At 48.4% G+C, this 20,311-nt stretch overlaps 1 protein-coding gene across 3 annotated transcripts in view; it reads left to right on the top strand.

Moving 5' to 3' along the window:
• The window catches only part of NSD1 (nuclear receptor binding SET domain protein 1), a 105,035-nt gene that overhangs the window by 5,035 nt on the left and 79,689 nt on the right, over positions 1 to 20,311 (top strand). Inside the window, exons 2-3 of one of the 3 annotated variants that reach the window (XM_084635857.1) lie at positions 5,146 to 5,318; positions 7,773 to 9,573. In XM_084635857.1, the coding sequence (XP_084491983.1) occupies positions 5,146 to 5,318; positions 7,773 to 9,573 (1,974 nt within the window). Of the gene's footprint in view, positions 1 to 5,145; positions 5,319 to 7,772; positions 10,345 to 20,311 lie in introns of all 3 variants that reach the window. The other 2 variants (XM_084635856.1, XM_084635855.1) reach the window with 2 other exon arrangements.

Genomic DNA, 20,311 nt, shown 5'->3' with positions numbered 1-20,311 from the left:
AATAATAGGGGAGTTCAACTATCTCCATATTGGCTGGGTACATGTCACCTCAGCACGGAATGCAGAGATAATATTTCTAGACACTATTAATGACTGTGTCTTGGAGCTGGTAGTCCTGGATCCCACAAGGAGGGAGGCAGTTTTTGATTTAGTTCTAAGTGGATCACAGGATATGGTAATAGTGGCCATAATGTGATTCAATTCAACATCCTTGTGGGTGGGTGGGGATTCCAAAGAAGCCCACCGCAGTAACATTTAACTTTAAGAAGGGGAGTTACAGAAAAAGGAGGAAGCTAGTTAAATGGAAATGAAAAGGAACAGTCACAAGAGTGAAATGCCTGCAAGCTGCATAGAAACGTTTTATAAAACCATAATGGAGGCTCAAACTACATATATATTCCAAGTTAAAAAAAAAGAGGACCAAAAAAATGCCACCATGGCAAACCAGAATGAAAGAGGGGGTTAGAGGGAAAAAAGGCGCCGTTTTAAAATGGGAAGCCAGGCCCTGCTGAGGAAAATGGAAAGCAGCATGAACTCTGGCGAGTCAATGTAAAAATATAATTGGTCAGGCCAAAACTGAATTTGAAGAGCAACGAGCGAATGACTCAAAAACTAACAGCAAAATTTATTTAAGTCCTTCAGAAACCGAAAAACGTCAGTGGGGCCACTGGACAAAGCGCCGAAAGGGCTCTCTGTGAAGACCCAAGGCCATTGCGGAGAAGCTAAATGAATTCTTTGGCTCTGTCTTTGCAGCAAAGGATGTGGGGGAGATTCCCACAGCTGAGCCATTCTTTTTAGGTGACAGATCTAAGGAGCTGTCCCAGATTGAGGTATCAGTAGAGGAGGGTTTGGAACAAATTGATAAATTAGACAGTAATAAGTCCCCAGGACCACATGGTATCACTCAAGTATTCTAAAGAAATTCAAATATGAAATTGCAGAACTACTAACTGTGGTATGTAACCTGTCATTTAAATCAGCATCTCTATTGGGTCACTGGAGGATATAACATGACACCAATATTTTAAAAAGGCTACAGAGGCAATCCTGTCAATTACAGGCCAGTAAGCTTAACTTTAGTAACATACAGATGAATACAGTATGTTGGGAAAGAGTCAACAGGGCTTTTGTAAAGGGAAATCATGCCTCACCAATCTATTAGAATTCTTTGGGGGGGTCAACAAACACGTTGACAAGGGGAGTCCAGTGGATATAGTGTACCTGGACTTTCCAAAAGCCTTTGACAAGGTCCCTCACAAAGGACTCTTATCAAAATAATCAGTCATGGGATAAGAGGGAAGGTCCTCTCGTGGATCAGTAACTGGTTAAAAGACAGGAAACAAAGGGTAGAAATAAATGGTCAGTTTTCAGAATGGGGACACCTGGAACATGGGGTTTCATCCCTTATTATCCTGGCTCATAGCCATTGTGGAACCTATTATCCATAAATTTTTGAATATGTTGAACAGTATAGGTTCCCTAGGGATCTGTACTGTTCAGCATATTAATAAATCATCTGAAACATGGGATGAACAGTGACATGGAAGAGTTTGCAGATGATACAAAGTTACTGAAGATAGTTAAGTCCAAAGCTGACTGGGAAGTGTTACAAAGGGATCTCACAAAACTGGGTGATTGGGCAATGAAATGGCAGATGAAATTCAGTGTTGATAAATACAGAAATCCTGCCATGAGTGCAGGGGACTGGACTTGATGACCTCTTGAGGTCCCTTCCAGTCCTATGATTCTATGAAAGTAATGCACATTGGAATGCATCCCAACTATACATGGGTCGAAGAAAGAGATCTTGAAGTCCTTGTGGATAGTTCTCTGAAAACACTCACTCAATGTGCAGCAGCAGTCAAAACAGCTAGAGAATGTTAGGAACCATTAGGAAAGAGATAAGAAGACAGTAAATATAATAACGCCACTTCGTAAATCCATGGTACACTCACACCTTGAATACTGTGCGAGTTCTCTTTGCCCCATCTCAAAAATATATTGTAGAATTGGAAATAATATAGAGAAGGGCAACAAAAATGATGAGGGAGATGGAACAGCTTCCACATGAGGAGAGATTAAACAGACTGGGCCTGTTCAACTTAGAAAAGAGACGACTCGGGGGGAGATGAGAGCGGTCTATAAATCATGAATGACTTAAAGAAAGTGTCATTTGCCCCTTCCGATAACACAAGACCCTGGGGTCACCCAATGAAGTGAATAGGTAACAGGTTTGAGGGAAACGGAAGGAAACACTTCCACAGGCTGACTGTGCGTTGTGTGAAGAACTCATGGCCAGGGGATGTTGTGAAGGCCAAAAGCATAAATGGGCTCAAAAAAGATTTCGATAAATTCCTGCAGGATAGATTTATCAATCGCTATTAGCCAGGATGGTCAGGGTATCCCTAAGACTCTGCCTGATGCTGGGAGTGGATGGCGGGGATGGATCACTCTGTGATTGCCTGTTCTGTTCATTCCCTCTGGGTGTCTGGCACTGGCTGCTGTTGGCAGACAGGACACTGAGCTGGGTGGACCATTGGGCTGACCCGGTGTGACCGTTACGTTCTTTTTTAAATGTCATACTCTGGCTACTGTGACACCTCCTGAGAGCGTGTAATGGGCATTTTCCATTATTGGCTGCATCTAGTGGGAATGGTTGTTTCCCAGTCAGCTTACAGCTGTGTGCAAATGTTCTAAAATGCGAATTTGGAATGGAGGTAATATGCTGGTTATGTGCTTGTCCTAGATAATCTCAGACCACAGCCCTCCCCGCACATTCTGCTCCTGCTCAGATCAGAACAGGTGTGGAAGAAATCTTTCTTTCCCTGGTTCCTTCCCTCCCCGCCCCATTGTGCTCTGTCTCCTTCCCTAATTAAACGACTTTAGGCACCAATTAAACCTTAGGTCTTTGATGCTATTGGGCAAATGGAATTTCCAGCATTGTCCACCTACTTCTGACACGTACAAGTTCTCCCACCTGGCTGTTACTCCCTGCTCTTGTTATGGAAACAAACACTGGGTTGTTCAAAGCCAGGCAGGTTGGTTCAAACCCATCACTTACCTCTGGGCTTGTCTCGTCTGTGACGTAGTGATTTGTTTAAAGCGGTTTTCCTCTCCTCAGTGAGACTGGCTGGTTCAGGGATTGGGAATAGGATATGTTGCAATCTTTTGCCTCTCTTTGGCCTGACACTAGGTCAGGTCAGTATTTGCCAAAAGTCTTTATGCTGTACCATATTCTGAGTGCTGTACTGTGTCCTATCTGGTAAGTGAGTGGGTGGTCTCAGTCTAATCCTCGATGCCCTTATCTCTAGAACACCGTGGGGAGTGGCACTGCTCTTGGCAGTCTCAGCAGAGAAGCCAAGGACTGAATTGCCCATGGAGACTGAACTGCCCTGTCACCGGTAGTGGCGGTCCCTGCGAAACAGGGTGGAGATGTGCTGGTGGGACAGTGTGGGGAAGAGGCCTGTAACATTTGTTCTATTGCCCTCAGTCCAACACCTTTCACAAGCACACAGGATTCCCTTTCAGCATGCCATGTAGCCCAACGTTACAATTCCTCTCATTCCTTCACCCTGCTGAGCTCACTGAATGCCCTTATCAAGAAAACACCTTTTAAGCAGTCACAAGTTTCCAGATCCGTGCTTGTGGTGGAGTCCTGCCTTTGCCTGGGGCTCCCAGTGCCCCCTGAGCATGCAGGTATCCAGTACAACTGCGCAACATCTCAGAGATTGCATGCACACTCAGAGTAAGGACTAGCTGGAACACCTTGTTGTTCTGCTCCTTAGATTCCTACACCTGTCGTCGCCACCGTTCTGAGTCCAGGATAGATGTTCAGTATCAGGCAATGATCTGCTGAACAAGCTGGAAATTAAGGCCTAGGATGATGTTTGGGGGTTTTCTCTCCCAGATTCCAGCACAGAGACAGCAGGGCTCTTCTCTCTGGGGGTTCGGGAGATGGAGGAAATGTGTGAATGAATCCAAAGTATCTAGTTTCTGTGTATCTCCATCCCACCTACCCGCAGTTTTCACAACCATCTAGAGCAGCGTTTCTCAAACTGGGGTGCGCAGATCATGCTGAACAACTCCTCCCCCTCCCTCCCAGCACCTCCTGCACTTTGGGGAACAGTGGCCAATGGGAGCTGCAGGGGTGGTGCCTGGGGACGCGAGGGCAGCGTGCGGGGCCTCCCTGGCCGCTCCATGCACCATGGAGCTGGACATGGCTGCCGCTTCTGGGAATAGGGTGGAGCCCCGAGCCCCTTCCCACACTCCAAATCCCTCACCCCAGCCGGGAGCCCCCCACCTGCACCCAGAGCCCTTCATCCCAGGCCCCACCCCAGAGCCTGCGCCCCCAGCTGTAGCCAGAACCCTCTTCCACATCTCAGCCCCCTGCACCAGCCCTGAGCCTGCTTCTGCACTTCAAAGCCCTTGGCCCCAGCCTGGAGCTCCCTCCTGCACCCCAAGCTCCACCCCAGAGCCCACACCCCCAGCTGGAGCCCTCACCCCTTCCTGCACCTGCCCCATCCCAGTGAAAAGTGAGTGAGGGTGGAGGAGGGGGGCTGGAGTGAGTGGGGGTGGGGCCTCAGAGAAGGAGTGGGGCCTTTAGGAAAGGGGGGGCAAGGGTGTTTGGTTTTGCGCAATTAGAAAGTTGGCTACCCTAGTGTGGCCTGCGGCTGAGCGGGGGCTTGAGGGTCCATGAAAAATTTTAAATCAAAATGGGGGTCCTTGGGTTGCTAAAGTTTGAGAACTGCTGATCTAGAGGACTGGACAGTGTGATCGTTAAGAGGATTAAAATTAAGTTTGTTGCACTTTATATTAATTTCCTGTCCAGAGGGAGATGGTTGGGTTGTTTTCACCAAACTCCAGGTCTTTGCTCCAGTGAGGAAGCAAACTGTCTATCAACTTTTTAACAGCAAACTCCTCTCCAAGATGCAACATACAGACTAAAAGCAAGGAAAACTAAAGACAAAAGCATACCCACCAACTCTCTGACTGGGAGTTCCCCTAGCTGGCATTTGTTTAGGATTTTGGGAAGATGTTATTAGGAGAATGTGTGGAGAATCTATTAATAAACTTTCTGTGCTTCTTTTCCCACACTAGTATGCTGTTTTAAGCAAGACAATAATCCTGTTTAATTTCTTTAAATAGTTTCCAATCGGAGACCATATCGAGAGTACTACGTAGATGCCTTAGGAGATCCTTCTGAGAAAGCCTGGGTTGCAGGAAAAGCTATTGTACTTTTTGAAGGCAGATATCAGTTTGAAGAGCTACCTGTCCTTCGGAGAAGAGGGAAGCAAAAAGAAAAAGGCTACAAGCACAAGGTAAAGCTTCTGTTCTTGGTAGCTTGCTTTGCTCACTCTTTTCTGAGGTTAAAAAGTAGCTTGCGTTTGCACAGCCGAATTGTACTTGTATGTCTGGAAATGCACCCTAAAAATGGTTTTGTGCAGTGATAATTGTGAGGGCGCAGCTGGTAAATTGATTTGCAGAATTCCTGTGATGATCAGAGTTTTTAAGCCACAAGGAGTTTCCAGACGTGCTCCTATTTAAGGGCATGGTCTGTAGTTTGTAAGTTACTGTCGAGAGCATTCGGAGAGATGGAGAAGTTGTCACCCTGTCACTGTTTGACATATTCACTATCTATCTGTTTTATTCAACAGTACAGTTCTATGAAGAAAGAACAGGAGGACTTGTGGCACCTTAGAGACTAACCAATTGATTTGAGCATGAGCTTTCGTGAGCTTCTTCGGATGAAGTGAGCTGTAGCTCACGAAAGCTTATGCTCAAATAAATTGGTTAGTTTCTAAGGTGCCACTAGTCCTCCTGTTCTTTTTGCGAATACAGACTAACACGGCTGCTACTCTGAAACAGTTCTATGGATGTGAAATATCAGTTATGATGATTAAAAGTGTGCATTTGGAAGTAACTTACTTTGCTCTCCAGTGACCTCTCCTGGCTGACTCAGGAACAGATCATGCTTCCATTCTGTATTAGACCACTGCAGAAAAACAATAATAGTGTTTTGAACCCTGCTTCTGTAATAAGTTGTATAAGCACATAGAGTTCCTCCTGATTTGACCTACGAAGTGCCTCACCAGTCAGACTTTGGGAGGGAGTTACATAGTCTAGCATATCATCTGCTCATGAAGCAGCCTCTATTTCAAAGGTACAACCCTGGAGCAGACATGCCTTTGTACAATATAATATAATACAAGCTTCCTGCCATAAAGATGACTGAAGAAATTCACCAGTTCAGCATTATTAAAGTGAAGGAATACAGAGGGCCACTGGATGGTTGCAAGAGGGAAGCAGTTGTATCTTATACTGATAGTTTAACTGCTGACAGTAGTGGCTGCTTTGTTAGGGGACAGACCTAATTGTCTCAGTGTAAGTGATTGGGTGATTGTAGTGAAAAGCACCAGAGGATTCACTACTCTTATACACATGCCTTCCTTTCTCCTGGTTCCTTTTGTGTGGGGGATATTCCTCTCGTCTTCATTCAGCGTTTGCCGTCCTCTGCCTTTGTTCCCAGCCTAGTGTCTGTTAGCTCCGTGCACCCAAGACTCAGGAGGTCTGTGGCTTGAGTCCAGTTCTTGGAATTGCTGGGGTGCAGTGCTGGCATAGCTGCACCTGTGTAAACCAGACACATTCTGGGTTTGTATCTGCGAGGGGGCCGCCCGCCAGGGTCTCCCGCAGAGCTGCAGAGGATCTGGCTGCCTTGTGACATTGGGTTATTTGCCATTCTTTAGTCAGCTGAGATTCTGTAGATCACCCTTTAAAAGAAAAGTGGTGGGAAATCAAACGGCTCCCCTGAGCTGGGATTCATTTTGGTTCAGGAGTAGTAACGAAAACCTACAGTTTGTCGTCGCTAAGAGCAACAAACCCTGATGGAAAGCCAGGCTTCTTTAAAAAGCCTATCCAGTGCCCTGGGCACCTCTTTCTGTGTGAAGGGTACAAAACTCAGTATGGATCCTGGGAGCCTTCTGAGCAGAAGCAACAGCAGAGTGTGTCTGGGTTTGTGTGAGGTAAATCCCCGTGAAAGCGGTGGCTTTGTACGTGGGGTGGCAGAGAAGGGGGATGCTGTGGGGAGAACAAGTTGAAATGTAGTGTGAAATAAATGGAAGCAAGAAGGGTCAGGACAGAGCAAACCAGGGCTTTTTTTATGGCATGTTTTAGAGAGATGCATGCTGAGGCCCCTCTGATGGCCCAGTGGTCGGTGCTCTGCTCTGCCACACAGGGGGCCAGTGTCGGATTCTCCTTCCTGATAGCTGCTGTCCAGGTTGCTGCATTAGGTGCATGCTGGGAGGCCAGTGCATTCAGTCCCTGAGGAAGGCCAGTACCGTCAGGGACCCCTTTTGTCAGTAGTGACAGGTTCGGGGGAATTGCACGCCTCCCTCTTTTACTGGAAGAAGGATGTCGGACATGATTCAGGCTTGAGAGTGTTGGTATGACACACATTACAGAACCCCATAGGGCTGCTATTACAGAAGCTTCAATAGCACTAGGAAAGCACACAGGACACTAATTTACTAGTATTGTGATCCAAGCAGTTCTGCAGCAATTTCAGTTGGGTTCAGTTGGAGTCCTATGCATTTGTGCTCCATGGATGTGCTGTCCGGGAGCCATGTTAGCCATGAGGTGCTGGACTCCTGTCTGGAGACTGCTGCTGCATTTTGCATACACTAGATACACTTGGATCTCTTATGTGTTGTTTCACTTTATGGTTCTGCTAAATGTTTATTTGATGGTAACCTCTCTGTGTTTTCTCAAACATTCAGGTTCCTCAGAGGTTTATGGCGAAATGGGAAGTCAGTGTTGGACATGCGGAAGAATTCCTTCTCAAGGGGACTGAGGATCAAAAGTGTAGTCAGAATCCCAGCAAGCTGAACAGTGAGGATGTGCTGTTGGAATCCTGCGCTAATGGCCCTGTAATGGAACCGGACAGGCAGCTGAATGGCTGTTTTAAATCATTGGCATTTGACTCCAAACACTCAGCCAGGGAGAAGGGAAGGTCATGCACTAAATCACAAGTGAAAAAGAGCTCTGACAGCAGGAAAAGGACTAGAGTAAAAAAGAGCCGCACCAGACTGGAACCATCTAGGAAGGAAATTGGAGGAAAGGCACCAGAGAACATAGTTAGAAACATGATTGCTGGGGACCTGCCAGATAAACATGCATCACACGAACTTTGCCGGATAGCAAACAGCCTAACAGCATCCAATGGTGCCGTGGAAAACTACTTGCTCTCTTCTTTTGGAGAAAGACGTTTTGAAAAGACAACCTTGAAACAGGAGTATCAGGCCCCTCATGGTGACTCCCTACGGGACACGCTGAAAGTGGATTTGCTTTCCAGCAGCTCTACAGAGGAACAGAAAAGCCCCGTAGGCATTCTTTGCAGTTCCAAATTACAGGTACACTATTCTACAGCTGACGCTGCTATTGAAAAAAAGCAAACTGAGTCCGATTCGCTGACTTCCTTCTCAGATGATGGAACTAGTGATCTAGATACCGGGGACCAAAGTTCTGAAGCAGCTTGCAGCGCCCTGGAGATCAGTGACTCTGCAGATAAAGAAGAGAAGGAATTCTCTACAGGGATGAGGGGAAACAGTAAATGTTCCATGTATCTGTCACAAAACAGCAACAGAAGAGCCAGGAAAAGGTCATCTAGAGATCACAGACCTCCAGGTGGCAGAAGTGATGCTGAATCTGTGGATGGGGAGCTCCAAGGAGCAGCCTCAGACACTGAGATGCCTGTTATTGCTCTAGAGTGTACTTCAGCTATAAGAAATGACCATCTTTCCCTTTCAGATAAGGACCTTACACGCCAGAGTGTTTGCCGGGAAAGCTCCCACATTGGGATTACAAATCAACTGAATCTCCACCTGAAAAACATCAAAGTGCCCCGGCTCAAAAGTATAAGAAGCAAACACAAGGAGAGTGCTGCTGTGACAGAACCCCCTCTCCTAGAAGAGCAATGTGGCATGAATTGCTGCTCTTCTGACGCCAAAGGTTTCACTGGTCCTCCTGCCAAAAGTGGGAAAGTTGATAGTCAGGAACCATTAAATAATGTGCATGAGAGAGCCAGGGATTCTGCTGAAATAGAGACTGCCGTGGTGAAGCATGTCCTCTCAGAGCTGAAGGAGCTATCCTATAGGTCCCTTGGTGATGAAGCTAGTGACTATGGGGCACCTAAGACCACAGCACCCTTACTCTTCTCTTCTGCCTCTGGGCAGAGTCGTTTGCCCATTGAGCCAGACTACAAATTCAGCACCTTGCTAATGATGTTGAAAGATATGCATGATAGTAAGACAAAAGAGCAGCAGCTGATGTCAGCTCAGAACATGGTCCCGTATCGAAATGCTGGCATGAGCAGTTCCTCTGGAAGTAATTCTGCAACTGGCTTGAAGGCTTTGGCTGCAAAAGGATCCACTTACAAATTAGAAAAAAATGGGGATTGCGTTCTGGAAGCAACATGTCAGAAACCTGGTGCCAGTGAATCCTCTCTTTCGTGCAGCGCTACAGCCAAGATAAGTGGGAGGAGTACTAACAAAAGGGAGCCCACGGATACTGCTCTTTCTGGTACGAATGGCACAAAGTGCATCTCAAGACACAACTGTTCACAATCTAAGCAGTCATCCAAGCTAGTAGATAATGCAACATCAATCAGAAAGGATTTAAAACTAGAAGGGCTGAGCAAGCCTCTAAATCAGGTCTCCAGTAGTATAGCGGAGAAAGCATCCCTCCCACGCAGGGATATGCAGGGCTTGGTTACTAGTCTTATTGGTAATGAAATAGAAGAAACTGCAAGGAAAGAGTCTCTTGAGTTAATGGAACACTCCACTGATGAAGACTCTGCGTGTTCATCTGATGATAATTTAGATCGTTTCAGAAAGAGGCCTGAACCTGATAAAAATACTGAGAGTTGCACTTCTGCTGAAAATGGTGAGGGCCTAGAGCTGGATTCGGAATTGAATAGCGAAAGCTCCCTGGGGGATGAGTCTCACGATGTAGTAAACCATGTAGCACCCAAGAAGCGATGGCAGCGTTTTAACCAAAGCAGTGCTAGAACCAGTCGGCACGTCCATAGATCTAGGGAAGAAGAGAGCTCCAGGGGCGCCTTTGGGGGCCTGAATTCTAGTGACTTTTCACTAAAGGGAAAGGAGTGCCTGGAGCACAGGCCTCCCACCCTTTCCCCGGGGCTTGAGGGAGACCTGACAGACCAGGACTGGGAGAATCACTTAGACTTAGTTGTGAAAAGTTTGAATGTATGTGATAAGCCAAACAATGATGTGATGCATTCAGAATCAGAGCTTTGCCGTTTTGCTTCCCAGTCTGAGTTCTCTTCACAAGGTAAGGAGTTCGATTTACACCTAAGAGTGTGTGTGTGCATGTGTGGCTGTGTGTGTGTGTGCATTCTGTCATCCTTTAAGTTAAAAATATAAAACATCATGTTATTGAGTGGTCTAAATGGAACATTGAGGGCACCTAACTACACTCAACGTGTGATGTTGTGTTCTTAGATATCTCCCAATAAAGTGCGGAGTAGAGAGAGGTGGTTTGATTACATGATGATTTATTTGACATATTGGTCTAAAAGCTGAAGTATATTTTGGAGAGAGATTAGCGTCTCCATAGTGAAGGGAGAAGTGAGTGTCTGTCTCTTTATAAGCCGGTTTTCACCTCCAGGCTCTCCCTGAAAGGTTACAACTTACTCTTACACTGTGTAGGTCGCTTCCAGAAAGTCTGGAGGAAAACCAGGTTCTGCTCTTTGAACAATTTGTTTTTGGCTCATTTTCTCTCTCACAGTTGAGCCTAGCGACCACATTTGCTTTGTTCTGTTGGTCTCAACAAGGGCTAATGCCCCACCTGTTTTTTAGGGTGGGAGCTAATTAACTATTACAAGGGGTTAATTAGGAAGCTTGTGGAGTTCCTCACCCACAGGCTATTTTGGAATGAATGTTGCTGTGTTGACATTCATATTGTCTATGAGGTGAGGAGCAGGAAGGAGAGAACCACGTGGGAGGCGCAGGCTGAATTAGATCCGGAAGACCGTGGGTAGATGGAAGCTTCAGCTCAGGTGAGGTGGTCTGGGAAGCAGGAGAGAGGTATCTGCAGAGAGATGGAATGTACACGAGCTCATGGGGTCTTCAGGGGCTCCCATCATTCAATAGTTCTGAAAAGTTTTACAACACCTGAGGAAATTCAGTGGAGTTGCTTAGGTGTAGCTGAGGTAGAGTTTTGTCGTCAGACTCATATTTCTGTTGGTGATGCATGAACCAGAAGGAACCCGGCTTGACTTTCAGGACCAAGAGCAAGCTGTAAGGCATTTGATTTGGTACCACATGACATTTTGATTGAAGAAAAATATAAAACGAACATGTAGTGCACGTTAAATGGCTTAAAAGCTGGCTAACTGATAGGTCTCAAAATGTAACTGTAAATGGGGAATTATCATTGAATGGGTGCGTCTCTAGCAGCATCCTGCAAGGATCAGTTCTTGTCTCTATGCTATTTAACATTTGTATTAATGACCTGGAAGAAAACAATCATCATCAGTGAAGTTTGCAGATGACACACACGTTGCGGGAGTGGAAAATAATGAAGAGTACAGGTCACTGGTACAGAGTGCTCTGGATCCCTGGGTAAGCTGGGTGCAGGCAAACAATAGACATTTTAATATGGTTAGAAACGTGTATCTAGGAACAAAGAACATAGAACATTCTTACATATGAGGGACTCTCTCCTGGGAAGCAGTGATTGACAAGGGTTTGGGGGTCATGGTGGATAAATAGCTGAACATGAGCTCCCAGTGCGACACTGTGGCCAAAAGGGCTAATGCGATCCTGGGATGCATAAATGGGAGTCTCCAACTGGAGTAGAGAGGTTATTTTATTTTTGTATTTGGAACTGGTAAGACCACTGTTTTACTACTGTGTCCAGTTCTGGTGTCCATAATTCAAGAAGGATGTTGATAAATTGGAGAGGGTTCAGAGCAGAGTCACAAGAATGAGTGAATGACCAGAAGACATACCTTATAGTGACAGACTCAAGGAGCTCAATTTATTGATCTTAACAAAGAGAAGGTTAAGGGATAACTTATTTACAGTCTAGAAGTATCTACATAGGGAACAGGTATTTTTTAAATAATGGGTTCTTCAGTCTACCAGAGAAAGGGATAACATGATCCAATGGCTGGAAGCTAAAGCTAGACAAATTCAGACTGGAAATAAGGGGCAAATTTTTAACAATGAGTGTAATTACCCATTGGAACAATTTTCCAAGGGTTATGGTGGATTCTCCATCACTGGCGATTTTAAATCAAGACCGGATGTTTTTTCTAGAAGATCTGGTCTAGGAATTATTTTGGGAAAGTTGTCTTGCCTCTGTTCTGCTGGAGGTCCACATAATTGTCCCTTCTGGCCTTGGAGTCTATGAATCTTACAGTTTTGGCCCTTAGGAAAGCAGCATTAACCTAAGAAAATTTAATAGAGAGTCATTGAGACACAATGAACATGGAACCTCCACTAGGCCAATTTTACACAGTCACTTTTCAGAGTAAAACAGAGCTTTACGGTAGCCTGGATGGAACTCTGATGTGGTTAGTGTGTGGAGTGGACAGCCGAGTGCTTAGGTCAAAGGCTCAGGGGCCCGTCCCTGGGAATGGATAATCCATCAAACTACAACTTTGACAAGGGATAGCATCGCCAGTGCTAATGCAGAGACAAGGGCAGAGGAACCTCTATGGTTTTGTTGTGTTTATCACTTACAATTCAGTATACTACTAGAGTTTTAATTCCTGTATGTAAAGATTTTACAAGTAACTTCTGTTTCAAGCCTGATTTGGTTTTCCTTTTCTATTTTTCTATATTTGTATTTAGCCCATTACTAGCATTAGACTCTAAATAAAATTGTCTGTTTTCTCCGCCACCTTGTGCAGACAGCTTTATTTAAAATAAGAGTAGTAGTATATCAGGGGACTGAGGGGGGAATAGAGTCCAACACAACTGTCTTCATCATCCAGGGAGCAACTGTAAATTAAAACACCTTCAAATAAAGGTTATTTGGTGGCAGTGAAAATAAAATCTGAATTTATTTTGTCCTCCCTTGAAAAGACCTGATCCACTAAACTGCATTGTGTGTCAGACTGGGGCAGGAATCTGATCCAGCAGCCAGTGTTACAAAACCACCCTCAATTATAACTGGAAGAATTTTAGAATTTGAGTTTACTTTCCACTAATTTTGCTGTGTTGTTTACTGTTCATGTAGGTTTACTCTGCTGCGTGCCCTTTTTATATTAGTCGTTATTTCCTGATTGTCATCCATGCGTGCCACTGTACAAAACAGAGACAGGCAGCTGCTGCCCCACTGGGCATGGAAGATGAGAGAGGCTCAACAAGTGTATAATACACTGGTGACCCGGTGAAGGTCCCGTCTCAAAAGTGGTGACATCTTAAGTAATTCATTGAATCCTCTGTTTGTTGTGACATAGTTTCTGAGCACCCAGCAGTGTGTTGGTGTTTCACAAAAACACAGGTGTAATCCCCACCCCGAGGTGGTGACATGTAAATCACCAATGGCACAGGAAACAGTCACAAACGGGCAAAGGGGGAGACATGAGTGAGAAAGTCTCGAGGTTGCTCGAGGGGCATCCGTGTCCTGATGATTTGGTGATCTTTTTACCATGTGAACACCCCCTCATATTGTTACGGTGAAATGGTAGGGGGGCCTGGAACAAGGTGAGGGAGAGGGCTCGGCAAAGAGGCCAGAGGGTCTTTGCAGATAACTAGGACTCCGTGTCAGTCATGGAGGTTGCGGAAGTCATGGATTCCATGATTTTCCATGATCTCTGTGACTTCTGCAGCAGCTAGTGTGGCTGACCCCAGGGCCAGCCGCTCTGGCCTCTACTCTGGGCAGCTGGCACCGGTGCCACCAAGCAGTGGTCCCCAAGGCGACTGGAGCAGCCGCTGTTCCAGCAGCTTCTGGCAGCTGGTGCCACTGGCCCCTGGGCACCCCCCAGCAGCGGCCCCTCCTCCCCAAGGTTTAGTTAGGGGTATTTATAGTATAAGTCATGGACAGGTCACGGGGCCGTGAATTTTTGTTTATTGCCCATGACCTGCCCATGACTTTTACTAAAAATACCCTTGACTAAATTGTAGCCTTCCAGATAGCGCATAGAGGTGTTCATGAGCGAGGGAGGCAGAAAGGAGGGTGGGCGGGGGAGGGCTGCTTAGGTGGCCTCCATGGGCACGGGTGAGAGCTGCGTTGAGTAGGAGAGCTCTAGCTGCAAGGACAGGTGTGCTGATAAGTTACAAATTAGACCAATGTCCACAGTGAAGCCTAACTCCATCCCAGCCTTTCCCCACCGCTCACCTACCCGACTCTAGCCTTCCCTCTGGGGAGATGCATAGGCTTTGCAGTATGCCCTGAAGGACATCAGACCAAGGAGCTGAAGATCTGTTGTGTATAGTGGAGCGCAGAGAATGCTGTGAGATCCCCCATGGAGTGGTGGTGCTGAGTAAACGGGTCATGTTGTGAAGAATACACACATGGAAGCTATTCTGCTTTCTATGGTATCGGACAAAGGTTGGCTGTTAGGAAGGCTGAGAAAACTGTATGTGCTGTGACCTTTTCACCGGTCCATAACCACGCTGGAGGTTTGGCAAAAGAACGGTTGGTGGCTTAGGAAAGAGAATAGTTTTCCTCATAGTAGCTGCGCTTTGAGAGATTACGGCTAATCCTTGTCTGCAGCAGCCAGCGTAAGGCCTTCTCTGCGCTTCACAACTTTACTGATACATCTGGACAACAGAGCCCTAGTGTAGACGCCGCGTACGCCAACAGGTGTTTTTCTGTCACCACAGTAACACCAGGCAACCTTAGCTCTGCCCTTTTCCAGCAGGGCTGCAGTTTACCCCATTAACACACACCCACCTTTTCACTGACAACCACACAGTTGCTGAAAGCTCCTTTTACAGCCCAGTCACACTCCCCCAGGGGATTCCATCCTACACTGTTAAAGGGAAAAAGGGAAGAAAAAGGGGGGCCTGTGCCCCCTTCCCTCTAGGCCCGGGAGCAGGCACCAGCACAGGTGTGCAGAGGTGGGACTAGACGCATCAGTGGTGGGCTGTCCATGGGGCAATGGCGTCTCCCTCAAGCTACACAGGCCAGAACAAAGTGGCTACGTAGAAACCCTCACACTTTTTTCTTTATTGTAATCTTCCTGGGCTGCATGTCTGCGCACGCAAAGAGAACATGTCCTTAAATGCCAGTCACAGTTTGGGACCCCGAAGACGTAGTGGGTGCCAGGCACTGCCTGGGGTAAACGTTGACTGACAGACCATTTTGACCTGGCACCACAGTAATAGTTTGATTTCTAGCTCCACACCAAAAAAACTCACCTAGAAACTTTTTGAAAAGTGACTGTCTTTTTCTGGGCTTGTATCTCTGTAACCCCTGGCTAAAATGGATCCAAATGTGGTTCGCTCACCCTACCCTGCACTCCCACAAGGAAAAGTGAATTTCAAGGAACTCCGTGCAAGCATGCGGATTTTAGAGCACTTAGAAGCATTGATCTCTAGACCCCCCTCTGCAGAACAGGTGGCTCTGTGAGGTGTGAAGTGGCCCCTTCATCTCAATGGGATGGTCTCAGCTGAATGAGAACAGGGGGATGGGACAGCCTGGAGACAGCTCTGAGACATGTGAACTGCTTCATTTGACTCAGACAGTGTCTGAAGCACAGGCCTGACAGTGGCAAAGCTGTGGGGCTGCAGCTGTGCGGCTCTAAGGTCTCCTGTGTGGCCGCTCTATGCCGGCAGGAGAGAGCTCTCCCATCCGCATAGTTAAACCACCCCCGAGGAGCGGTGCCAACTATGTCGGGGGAGAGTGGCTCCTGCCCAAAGCTCTGCCCACACTGGCACTTCTGCTGGTGACCCTCCTGTCAGGCGTGTGCGTGCGGGTTTCACCCATTCCCCCGACTGACAAAAGCGCTAGCGTAGATGTTGCCTCGATGTGGGCTCCCATCCCCCTATTTGAGTGCTGTAGAGTCTGTGATATGCATGAAGTTTGCCTGTTCTCAGCTCTCCACCCACAGGGGCAGGACATCCCTAGATCCTGGCTCACATGGGGGGCACGGAGGGGGCCTCAGACTCTCCCAGAAGGGCCAGCACCCCCAGAATTCAGCTCACATGAGGAGGGTAGGAAGGGGATGATCCAACTCCTTGTAGAAGGGCCCAGCATGGGCCTTACAGATCCTGGCACACACATGGGAGGGCAGCGAGAGGGGCTTAGACCACCATACAGGGGCAAGAGACTGACAGATCTAGGCAAACACAGGGAGACGGGTATGTGGGGCTGAAGGTGCCCCTGTCCCTGCTTTCCCCTGAGGCCTGCTTCCACTTACGTCCACGTCCCTTTTCCCACTGCCCAATCTCCCTCCCCTCTTCACTACCCATCTCCACTTCTCCCCTCCTCTTGATGCAGACCCAAATCCCTCTCCCACTGTCCCCCCACTCCTCTTCCCCTGAGTACCACTCTCCTCCCAGGGAGTGTTCATATGGCTAATTTCCCCCCAAAGATTTTGTGGCCGCAGGGGATTTGGGTGAATTGGCAAAGCTGTGGGTTTCAGAGGGGTTCAGGTGCAGGGTTGGAGGCACTGGCAGAGCTGTGGAGTGCAGGCAGGTTGGGGTCCACTGGCAGAGTGGGGGATGTAGGAGGGTGGGGGTGCAGGGGGGTTGGGGTGCATTTCCAGAGCTGAGGGTGCAGGGATTAGGGGTGCACTGGCAGAGCTAGGGGGTGCCGGCAGGTTGGCGTGTGGGGAGTTCGGGTGCCGGGGAGAGCTAGGGCTGCAAGATGCTTGGGGCGTGGGGTGGGTCAGAGCTAGGCAGTACAGGGGGTTGGGGTGCAGTGGCAGAGACGGAGATGCAGAGGGTGTGGAGTAGAGTCGGGTTCTACTGGCGGAGCTGTGGGGTGCAGGCAGGTTTGGTTGCAATGTGATTTGGATGAGCTGGGGTGCAGGGACTTTGGGGTGCACTTGGCGAGCTGGGGGTGCAGGAGGCTAGGTGCAGGCAGGTTGGGGTATACTGGCAGAGCTGGGGGTATAGGCGGGTTGGGTGCCTTGGGAGGCCTGTGGGGTGCAGGGTGGTTGGGGTGTTGGAGTGAACTGGCAGAGCACAGGTGTACAGGTGGGTTGGAGTGCAGGTGGTTTAGGTGGCAGAGCTGGGGCTGCAGGGTGGCTGGGGTGCTGGGAGGTTGGGGTGCAGCAAGGCTGGGGTTGTGACTTTCTGTAGGGGTATCTGGTTGGCTGTGGCTGTGGATCGGCTCCCTGAACCCACCTGCCTTGCTGCTCGGTACCGGGCGTGATGATCGCTCCGCACCCCTGAGTGCTCCAAGCATTCCCTGCAGCGTCCGGCCCCAGCACACCAGGCCTGCTGTCCCCAGAGGAACCACACACACCAGAGTCAGCTAAGGACCAGCACTTGGCTTATCACACCGCATGTAGCTCTCTTTCGAGTGAAGACAGAGACCCAGTGTATTGTCAGAACCGAGATTCTTCTTCGCCTGGTGTCCCCCTGGGCGCTCCGCTGCAGGTGCAGAGCCGCATCTTAGGATTTTGAGCCAGAGATTTTCAGCTCGCAGTGTCCATTCAGCCGACACGCGCCTCCTTGTGCTAGGCACTGAGAAGTGCAGAGGTGACCCACCCTCAGTTCCTTCTCAGCCGCCTCGGCCTGAGAGTGGGCCCTCGCGTGTCTGCCTGAAGCATCCCTCGGCTTTTCTAATATTTCTGGAGTGGGTACAATAGTTTTTATGGTTTATAGCTAGCAAGTTAGATAAGTATTGAAAGGATTGTTTTGTTGTCTGTTTCCCCTCTGGGAATCTTGTTTTCGTGGTTTCGTGGCTCGCCAGGTTTCAAATGCTACCTCTTCCGCCAAGAGGCCTTACCTGTGAGTGACGGCCACGCTGAGTGTCTCCATTGCTTGGGGGAGTCCCACGTCTCCCAGAAGTGCAACCTCTCCTTGCCCTCAGGTCCAGGGCAAGGAAACACAGGAAGATTAAACTCAGCCTGCTACAGAGGGAATGCTCCTTTCAGCTGCTTGTGAGTCAGGTCAGGAGACCCCCATCCCTGTACGTCTTCTCTGGACAGATCCAGTGACCCTTCTACCTCGGCGCTGGCTTCCCCTAGGAAAGAGAAGGATTTGGAGCCTTCAGGGAAGGCTTCCAAAAAGAGGAATGCAGACTCTCACCTTGAGGAGCCAGCTCTGAAAAAGACCAGATCCCCAGAGACATTTACCGTCTCCAAAGCCTTGACCACTCGACTTGGTACTGTTGTGTCGAAGGGCAACTCCTCTGGTACATGTGAGGCTGCCAAGTCCCAGAGCACGAAGGAGAGACATGGCTCCAGTAGGGTCTCGGTACCTTCTACCAGCAAGGATGGGAAGCATAGGCACTCTGGAATGGCACTGTCGAGTTCAGGCCAGCCATCGGGACCCATACATACAGCGCCCTCGGCACCGAGCAGGCAGTGGTGCCAGATGCCATTGGTGTGCCCACCATAGATGGCACTGTTGGCTTTGGCAACCATGGCCTCAACTACTGCATTTGAACCAATCCCCTGTTCAGTACCGCAGGAGTTCAGATAGACGAAGGACCTCTGGATAATGGATGAATTGGAGTCCCCACTCCACATGGGTACTGAGTGTCTGGACTACCATCCTCTGGTATTGCAGGACTCCACCATTTTTCGCGGGTGCTTCTCTGTTGAACAAGGAGGAGGAGGATGAAGGAGACTTCCAGTCAGTCTCCTTTATTTCTGTTCTGGGTTCTACAGCATATCGCTACAGGAACCCATTCTCTGGAAGTCTTAGGGAAGATCAGGCTCGTTATCAAGGGTGATGGAACCAACCCTGCATGCCACCCACACTCCTGCATGGGCCCCCTCAATGGCCATATTGGGACCCCAACCATTTGCCAGAACACGGTACCATCTCATGGGGGAGGGTAGAGTCAGACAGCTCTCTCCTCCTGGCCAGCCCCCTTCAGGAGGAGATGACTGAGGAGCGGGAGGTCAGGGCGTATAAGGAGACCACCCCTCAAACACCTATCTCATTCTCTTCTCTGGATGAGGTGGTTATTATGCCTCTGGCTGCCATCCATGACAGGTGATTTTCAGCAGTTTCAACGCTCCATAAAGAGGGTAGCTGACCCCTTTCAGATTCCACTCAGAGAGGTCAAGGATTTACAGCGCACACTGTTGGATATCTGGCAGTCAGCAGCACCCTTCAAAGTGGCATTACCCATCAGTGAGGTGCTCCGGATCCAGCTAAGGCAGTGTGGCAAACACCTGTCCCTATTCCACCCATGTGTAAATGGCGGATAAGAAGTATTATGTACCCCCTAAGGATTCTGACTTTTTGTTCTCTCACCTGCCTCCTGACTCCCTGATGGCAGATGTGGTAAATGAGCAGGGTAGGCAGCACTCCTCTGAGACCTTGTTTACACTAGAACTTACGTTGGTATAACTTACTTCGCTCAGGGGTGTTAATAATCCACACCCCTGAGCGACATAAGTTATACCAACCTAAGCGCCGGTGTAGACAGTGGTACATCCATGGGAGAGGTGCTTCTGCCAACATAGCTACTGCCTCTCATGGGAGGAGGAGTAATTAAGCTGACAGGAGTGCTCTTTCCCGTTGGTTTAGAGCGTCTTCACCAGAAGCACGACAGCGGCACCTCTGGCGTTTCCAGTGTAGATGTAGCCTGTCTACCCCTTATGACGAGGACCAAAAAAGCCTGGATCTCTTTGGGCGAAAGGCCTGTTCACCAGCAACCTCGCAGTTCAGGATCACAACTCTCAGGTGGTCATGTCCAAATATAACTGTACAAATCATAACTGATTCCCTGCTTTTATTGAACATCTTCCATGAGAACACAGAGCAATTCCAGTCCATTATCTCAGAAGGCCAGTGGGTGGCCAGAACTGCTCTTCAGGCACCCTTAGATGCTGTGGAGACAGCTGCCAGGTCCATCTCCTCGGTGGTGGTTAGTTTCTGAGTGAAGTGCAGAACCATGTGGTGGACCTCCCCTTTGACAGTCGTAAACTGTTCTGGGAGACCACGGGTGAGTCCTTGCACGCACTGAAGGACTCTAGGCTACTTTATGGTTCCTGGGCACATACACACCTACAAATAAGAAAAGGTTTAGTAGGTCACAGACTGCCCAGAGATTGCGTCCTGCTCCGTGTTCTGGGTTCAACAGATCCACCGAATCCCTCGGAAAGAGAGACAGATTTCAGAGAGAGAGGACCGCCCAACCGCCCTCCATGTCC

Source organism: Lepidochelys olivacea, assembly GCF_965140295.1.
Source record: "Lepidochelys olivacea isolate rLepOli2 genome assembly, chromosome: 8".
NCBI classification, from domain to species: Eukaryota; Metazoa; Chordata; order Testudines; family Cheloniidae; genus Lepidochelys; species Lepidochelys olivacea.
Note: the sequence above shows the minus strand (reverse complement) of the source record. Positions and strands in the feature narration are given on the sequence as shown.